This window comes from Crocuta crocuta, unplaced genomic scaffold (assembly GCF_008692635.1).
Source record: "Crocuta crocuta isolate KB4526 unplaced genomic scaffold, BGI_CrCroc_1.0 scaffold322, whole genome shotgun sequence".
NCBI classification, from domain to species: Eukaryota; Metazoa; Chordata; class Mammalia; order Carnivora; family Hyaenidae; genus Crocuta; species Crocuta crocuta.
In genome coordinates, this window is record NW_027532592.1 from 5787190 (window position 1) to 5795621 (window position 8432).

Below are 8432 nucleotides of genomic sequence, written 5' to 3' on the forward strand. Positions count from 1 at the left end.
CTTTGAAATGTTGAAGCTCAGGCAGACTAAGAAACTTGTTTGAAATTTTTAAGAGGCAGAACCAAGGAACATACTTCCATAGCCTCTAAAGCTCTATAGATACTCTGTCCCGCTAGGCTCAAAATAGCCTGTCTGGTAACGGTTAAAGATTAATTGTCATTTGGTCCAAGAATAACATAAAAAAGGATACCTGAGATCCTGTATAATAATTTTTAATGGAGAAACTAAGATACCTGACAAATTAGAGAGCTCAAGAAACCACACCCTTCAAATTTTGAAGGAAATGATTCAGACTTCTGGCTTAAAGAAGCAGAAGATACTCATAAGAAAAATTCCAGAAAGAGGAAAGGGTCAAAAGATGAGTGGCAAAAGGAAGTGTTTTTGTTGTTTTGTTTGTTTTTAAACATACATGTTGGGAGAGATGGTTCTGGTGTTTTAAATATGAAGCTGGACACCAGTTTCCTGAGAAGCAAAGGTATATATTGTATAAGAAAGGTGAATAGTGACTTCAAGTGTTTAAGTTAATAGGTCCTGAGCTGCAAAGTGTTGAAATAATACATGATTTCAGACTTTAAAATTAAAAAATCCATAAATCCCACTATATCAATTCTTCCTTCTTCTGTAGTGATGAAAAGTGAGAAAAGAATGGCAGGAAAATGTGACAACTAGAGGCATTGATAACCACAACTGGTCTTATCTACAGCCATGCCTTTTATACTACGTTCCTCACACACATACTATTTCACGGCACCTTTTCGAGGTGAGCCAGGAAAAAAAAATGTTGCTGAAATTTGTCGCTACTGTTTGCTGTGGAGCAAAACTTAAAATAAGGCAGATCTAGGTGGGTTTCACATGAGTTAAAAAAATAGTGGGGCGCCTGGGTGGCTTAGTCGGTTAAGCGCCTGACTTTCGCTTAGGTCATGATCTCGCGGTTCGTGGGTTTGGGCCCCGCATTGGGCTCTGTGCTGACTGTCAGCTCAGAGCCTGGAGCCTGTTTCAGTCTGTGACTCCCTCTCTCTCTGACCCTCCCCTGCTCATGCTGTCTCTCTCTCTCTCTCCTAGAAATAAATAAAACATTTAAAAAATAAATAAATAAATAAATAAATAGAAAAATAGGAGGATAATATATATACACCTAACCTAACAAGTGTAACTGGCCAATAGGAGACACAGCTAGTTTGTTTACATATGAGCAAGTGTTAGAGAAAAAGAGAACAATAGGAGAAGAGAAGAGGGAGCCCCTACCCAGAAAGTAGGGGTTTGTGCAAGGGCTCCAGAGAAGAAAGCAGGTGGAGAATGGGCTGTGCTTGGCTCCAGATTTATGAAAGCAGCAAGCCACAGAAGGTTATCCAAACCGGCACACCCACAAGGTATACTATAAATAAGCACTAGAGTCAGCTGAAGGGCCTTATGGGTTTCAAATCCGCCAAATGTAGCCGGGCAAAAAGCATTTTGTACCTATCCTATGAGTCCACCCCACTTTTGCTTGGCTTGGAAACTGAGCTCCAGGGCCCAAAAGTTGGGGCGCCCACAAAGGCAGCCAGCCAGCCGGGGCTCTCAGCTCAGATGTCTCATGCAGGGCCAAGAATCCAGCGAGCATGCAGGTTCTCGAATTCTCAGAGTGTGATCGAAAAAAAACAGCAGGCTTTGGCTGTTCTGGCGTAGGAATGGAGGGTCAGCACTGGCTTTCCTAGCGGCTGTGTGTGCTGCTTGCCTAGAACCCTTCCTGGTTTTCAGTGTCTTGGTCACACGCCTACGCCTGTCCTTAAAGGATTTTTCTAAAATAGGAAAATCGCAGGAATTTAGCCTCCTGTTTCTCAGTGGTGCCCAGAGCTACCCGAATCTCTTAGGCCATCTGAGCCTAAGAGAAAGAGCAGAGGAAGGAAATTCATATTTGACGAATAAGGACTATGGTAAGGCACTCGCTTTTGTTTTCTTAATCTTCCCAATAGCCATGTGCGGTCCGTCCGAATTTTCTGGGTGAGAAAGGCTTGAGTTAGTTCCTCAGGAGAGAGAAGGTATAGTACCTGCACATTCATATTTCCTCTGAGGGCATTTGGCAAGGCATCCTAATTAATTATTATGTTTTATATAATGTGAACACCAGATAATAGCATAGCCATGCATTCGCATGTGACGTCGCCTGTTCGTTTGCTTCAGTATGACTTAATCTTCAGTACCAATGCAACAATCACTTAGTGACAGATCCGATGCCAGCTAGATAAAACAGGCTGACCTTAGCGACTTCCTGGATAAGCCAGAGTTGGTATCAAAGAGGCAGGAATTTGGGGTAACTCCTTGGTTTCCCACTGGGGAAAGAGGAGAAGCATGGACAGATTAGGTGAGTTTAGTATGGGGCATGTTGAGTTTAAGGTTCCTGAATGGATGACTGAATGAATGTCAGAAAGAAGACAGCAGTTTTCTCTTTCAGGGATGACTATATGCTAAGCACTGTGTTAAGCGGCTTGCATACATTCTCATTTAATGCTTGCAGATATATGCTGGTAGGAGCCCTGATTAGCCCTATTGGAAAGATGCGTAAACTGAGGCATAGAGAATTAAGTAACTTGCTCAGTTTGCCCCAGGTGACAGTCAGTGGGTGAGAAAGCTTGAGATTTAGATATTAGACTCACTGGCAAACAAGTGGCAGTTAGTGCAGGAAAATCTATGAAATCTGATAGTAACAACCTGCTTAATGGAAAGGACAGTGAGGACTCTGGAGTATATCAATATTTAAGGAATAAGCTGAAGAAAAGGAATACTCTATGAAGACCAAGAAGAAGTGCTCAGAGAAACAGAGGGCCAGGAGAAGAAATTTCAAAGAGAGTGTTCAATACCATCAGTTACAGCTGAGCCACTTAACAAACTGAGGTCTGAGAATATTCATTCCATTTGGCAATGTGATTACAGATTACAGATGTCTGTAGCTGAAGCTGGCTCAGTGGTGTATGCAAAGTTAGTGTCCAGTGATTTGAGGATCAGATAGTCCCAGTGAAATGGTCCCAGTGAATATGTTGGGCCTCCCAGCCTGGAATAGGATGGACGTGTTATCAGCTCACTCCTTGGAAATATGTTTTTAGTCCTATTTTCTTTTATTCTTACAAAAATTCTAAATAATTCAATAGGGCTATTGGATGGAGGTGGGTAGGGGTGGGGAGCACTCACCCATGCATAGGATGTTCCTAAAATGCCACTTATGTCTATAAAAATCAGAATGGGATGGGCAAAGGAGAGTTTCTTTCAAATCTGGCAGAGAGCCTCCTTCTAAGAAACATTAAAATCTGGCCACCCTGCAGACTCTATCTTGCATTTTACTCTCCTCCCCTGTTGCATCACTAATGAATATACAGTAGATTGTCAACCATAAGCAGGAAAATATTTCTACCCCCCTCCAAAAAAAAAAAAACATATTATTTGCATGATGGTGGTATTGCCTCATTTATGTGTTGTGGAACCTGTGATCTATCACGTGATTATCATGTCAGCTTATTAACACATCAGGGAGTGCAACTCCTGGTTTCCCCCTCAGAAGAGAAAATGCTTAGGGTGGGGGACATTCTGCTAGCCACATGAGGCAGCATCCGGGAAACCCTGGACAGTAATCAGTACCAAACCTAACTATGAATAGGACCACCCAAGGGCACATGGCTGGAAACCAAATCTCCTTCCTACCTTGGTCTGATCTCTTGTCAAGTTTCCATCCTAGCCCCAGCTTTGCTCCCACTTGCTTATGGAGCAATCAAGAAACAGGTGTTATTTTTCAAAAAGGGTAGACAGAAAGAAGGGTTGCAAAGGCACACTCCGATGCTGGAAGGATCATGTGGAAGAGGGTTCTGTTTGGTGACATCACACAGAGCTTCAGATTTTTAATAAATATTGATGGATGGATGGAAGTCAAAGTGAAAGCCAGGGGAGGGCTACACATGTTCAGAGATCGTGAGCTCGAAATGTTCTCCTTCCAACTCTTCCCGAAAGGAAATCACACAGGGGAAAGCAAAGTAGTGATTAAGGAGCTAAACGGGCCACAGCGTTCTCTAGGGCCTTCTGAGTTCCCAGGCCAGGCCTGCCGCCTGCTCGCTGAGAGGAGCACATGCTCTCAGCCACAGCTTCCCTTCCCCTGACATCTTTCTGCCAGATGCTCGTTCTTGAATTCTAGAGGTGCTTGGCCCTCCTGGTTCCTGCAACGTGAGCCCAGAGAACTTTGATCCACCAATTTTCCCCTCCCTCCACCCCTCTAGCGAGCAAGGCTTGGCGCCTGGACAGCAAGAGAGGCCAGGCTGTGACCTTGGAAAGGCGCTCTCCTGCCCACCTCTGTGTGCCTGAAAGACAACCCCAGGACTCTGGTTTCGAGGGTCCCCGAGAGCCTTCTACTGCCTGGCCAGCTGGCGGCGGGAACCCGTGCTTTCCACCATTTTCCTGGGTGAGCTGCGCTCTCCAGTCAGTCTTGAATCTCCCTGTAGGATTATCCCGATGGCTTTTAATTACAATCCAGCAAATCCAGAATCTCAGCAAATTACAAATGTGTGTAAACATAATCAGGATGTGGCTCCAATCCACTAGTAATTGTTAATAGAAAAAAACCGGGCAGGGGGCGGGGGAAGAAAAAACTAAAAAGCTCTAAACAAGTAACAAAAAGTCATTCTGCAGGGTCTGTGCCTCGGGGATTTGCTTTCTTGGGGATCCTGCCGGCGCGTTCCTCCAGCCCACCCTGCAGCCCCTCAACTCCCTGTGGTGATGTGGGGCGGAAGCTGGGGGACTGTGGGGCCCGACGCCTGCAGCGGTGGCCTACGGGCTGCCCTGGGCTGGGGCTGCTTCCGGAGGGCTGAGAGCCCTGCAAGCCTTTCGCTCTCCCGTGGCCTCCGCAGGATTCCAGAAAAAGCGCTCCTGGGTCTACGAGAGAGGGGGACCCTGCCGCCTGCCTCCAGGCCCTGTCCCAACACTGGCATCTCCCTTTCCCAGGTTCCAGTTTCTGGACCCTGCCCGACCCTCCCTCCCCAAAGGCCACCTCAATTGCTGGGGCTGATCTCCCGGACTCGGGCCCCCAGAGCCTCCCTCGGCAGGGGCCGCTTCGCCAGCGCTGAGCTACCCAGCGCAGGCGGCGGTATTTTGAGCTCTCAGTCGCAGAGACGTTCTAGGGAAATGTTGTTCATAAAAATTTCTATACGATAGAACGTATATACACACATACACATATTCAGTCGACAAATGTTAAGCAAATGTGTCCGATGTTTTTGCGGAAGGCGTTAGCATCTTAGTTGGTAGTGGTAGGACTGGTTGATCTTATTACACGAATGACAAGTGGATGATGTTTAGGGAGTGCCTGATCCCTCCCGAGAACACGGGGGAGTAGAAGCGGAGACTTCCGACTCTGTTTCCAACGGCCCATCCCTGATCTCCCCTGTCGCTACCTCTTGGTCACTAACCAGACCGCTCGACTGCGTGCCGGGGACAAGGCAACTTTCTCCAAAGGGCGCTCTTCCTCGCCCGACAGATCGCTAGGCTTCCAGGGCAAGCGGCACGTTCCGGGGGCTGTCAGAAGCCGCAGGGCCTCCTACCCGGCCCTTTGTCACAAAGGGCAGCTCGGTCAGTGTCAGGACGGAAAGAAACGTGAAATTCAACTATAAGTGAGGGTAGAGAAGGAGGCAGAGGCCGGGGCGCGTTTCAGGTCTGGGCAGGCTAGCAGAGATGGGGAGGCTGCCCCGGGTGCGGGGACAAACCCAGCAGCGCCCGGCGCTCGGCGTGCAGGGAAGGGCGAGGCGGCCCGGCGGCCCTTCCCCCTAAGGTCATCCAGCAGGACGTAAAGGGAAAACCGCTGCGTGATTCAGTCGCGTCCATGCGAGCGGGCAGGTGGCCCTGCCACGTGCGGCGTTCGGCTTGGGCTCCCGGAGGCGGCGGTGTCGGAAATCCCCGCGTAAGGCGTCCGGCGCGGCGCTCNAGGGCGAGGGGATGGAAATAGGAGGGGGCGGTGGGTGGACTAATGATGAAAAAGTCTCCTCCATCCCGGCTCCTTAATTAAATGCATGGAAAGAACCGAGGCGAGCACATCTGGTTTCAATCTGCAGCCCTTTGATGGCATCAAATGTTCTTTTCCCAGATCAGGGCTGGGAGTTCTGGGCTAACTATGGCCGTTTGGAGCCCAGAAAGCATTTAAACACATTCGGACCCTTCTTTCTCTCCAGTCGAGCCTCATNTGTTTGAAGAACATAAAATGTCACAAATAAGCACTTAATATTTTACTTACTCGTCATATAGTAACTCATTTCTAATGAGACTATTGAAGCTGTTCCCAAATTCCAACAGGTCATGAAAAAAATCCCTCAGCACCTCTCTGTTCCTTGTCAACTTANCCCCTGCCTTCCGCGCATCTGGGCAACGCGACCCTCCCGGCTTAGCGTCGTCGCCAGGGGAAGCGACCTTGGCCGCACCAAAGAGGTTACGAAATTGGCCAGGGTGGGGGGAGGAGTGAGCAATTTTGCTACACTCGGAGAGTCCTTTCCTCCAGCTAAATAAATATGTAAATTTCTTACTGCCCTGGTCCCGGGATTCCTCGCGGCGCGAGAGCCTCGAGCCCATTCGGCGCCTTCTAGATCGCCCCTAACCTGCCTTCGGTTCGCGCAACAAGCGTGGGAGAGCCTCCCGTTATTATCGCTCCTGTTATTTTATGACATTATTTAAGAGGCTGTCTCTACGGAGCCAAACGTAGCTTCAGTTTGCTTGCTCTCTCCTTCATTTTCTCAGACACTCCCCCACCCCCACTCCCAAAAACTGTTAGAATTGCAGGAAACGCTAAAAAAAAAAAAAAAAAGGCGGGGGGGGGGCAGAGAGAGGGAAAGAAGAAAATTTGATTGAGATAGTTGTGGATTTTTTCCAACAAGTTTCCCCGCAGCTGTTATCAAAACATGCAAATGAGATTTTCCAACAGGATCTTAAACAAATCTGGAGGAGTTAATGCCCAAGCAAAATAATCAGCCCGTTTGAAGTGACTGTGGGTTTCAGTTTGTCTTTTCTCCCCGTGATACTATTGCAGGGGAATGATAATTAGACCTTTACTTAAAAAATCCGAAGGGGCTCTCTCGCTTTCTCTTCCCTCCCTTCTCGCTCCCTCCTCCCTCTCTCGCTCCGCTCCCTCCCTCTCTCTTTCTCTCTTGCTCAGATGTTGGCAAAGGGGGTTTTCTTAATCAGACTGTTTTTTGGTCCGAGGGAAAGGAGGAAGAAGGAGATTGTGATGGAGAAAGGGGGTCTGTAAAACGTCAGGCACCGCACAAAGGCTTTGCCACGTAATTACAGGCTCCTATTAAGTCGAGATCTGCCCTCCCAGGGGTCTCCAATTTTCTTGTATTCCCTACAAAGCCTCCTCTGCATGCCAGTTTGTGCCTTTTGAAGTGCCAGAGAGCTTCTTGATCCAACTGAGAAGGAAAAGGGAGCTCAGCAAGAAGAGGGGGAGAGGGAGAAGGGAAAGGGGGGACCCACCACCACCCTCCTTCGGACTCTTGAAGCCCTTTTTTTTTCTTCTTACGAAAAGTAAAGTGAGAATCCTGCTCTCCAATACATCTGCAAGACATCACCCTCTCCTCCTGAAACTTTAGTCACTCCTGAGAATCCACAGGAGTGCAGAGAGGGGGAACACGTTTTCTTGAAGATGTTTTAAAGCTGGAACAAGCCTTCTTCTGTTGGTGCTTGAACTCTTGCCTGGGAATAACTTTTTTAACCTTGAAAAAAAAAAAACACTTTGATTCTTCTCTCTTCTTCTGTTTGCCTAACTCCCCCGCCCTGCTGGCCTCCCCTTTCCTTTCTCCCTCTTATTATTATTTTTAGTGTGTGCGTGTGGACGCTTTTGGAGAGCTGGAAGGAATTTTTTTCCTCCTGACTTGAACATAGGGTGACTTTTTAATTTTATTTTTTGGTGTGGATTATCTCCTTGGACCGCGCCGGACTTGGCCTCAGGAAAGCCACCGAGGCTGTCGAAGGCTGTTGGTGCAGAACGCTCTTCTCTGCAGAAGGGGGTCCCCCGCCCTCTTTCCAATTTTTTTTTTTGTCCTTCCCCTCCTTCTCTCTCTCCCTCTCTCTCTCTCTCTCCCTCTCTCTCCACTCCCCCCTCTCTCGTCCCCACTCGGCTCCTCTCCCCCCTCGCGCCCACAGCGTTTGGTGTTGATTCGAGCGGGAAGAGGGGGGTGGGTGGGATCGGAGGGGGAGACCATGACCTCCAGCTACGGGCACGTTCTGGAGCGGCAACCTGCGCTGGGCGGCCGCTTGGACAGCCCGGGCAACCTCGACACCCTGCAGGCGAAAAAGAACTTCTCCGTCAGTCACCTGCTAGACTTGGAGGAAGCCGGGGACATGGTGGCGGCGCAGGCGGACGAGAGCGTGGGCGAGGCGGGCCGGAGCCTGCTGGAGTCCCCGGGACTCACCAGCGGCAGCGACACTCCACAGCG

General features: G+C 48.8%; 1 protein-coding gene across 1 annotated transcript in view; it reads left to right on the forward strand.

Annotated features, from left to right (window-relative positions):
* Positions 1-8196: 8196 nt before the first annotated feature.
* PRRX1 (paired related homeobox 1) overlaps positions 8197-8432 on the forward strand; it is a 74535-nt gene continuing 74299 nt past the window's right edge. Inside the window, exon 1 of the mRNA XM_077779905.1 lies at positions 8197-8429. Within this exon, the coding sequence (XP_077636031.1) occupies positions 8197-8429 (233 nt within the window). The remainder of the gene's footprint in view (positions 8430-8432) is intronic.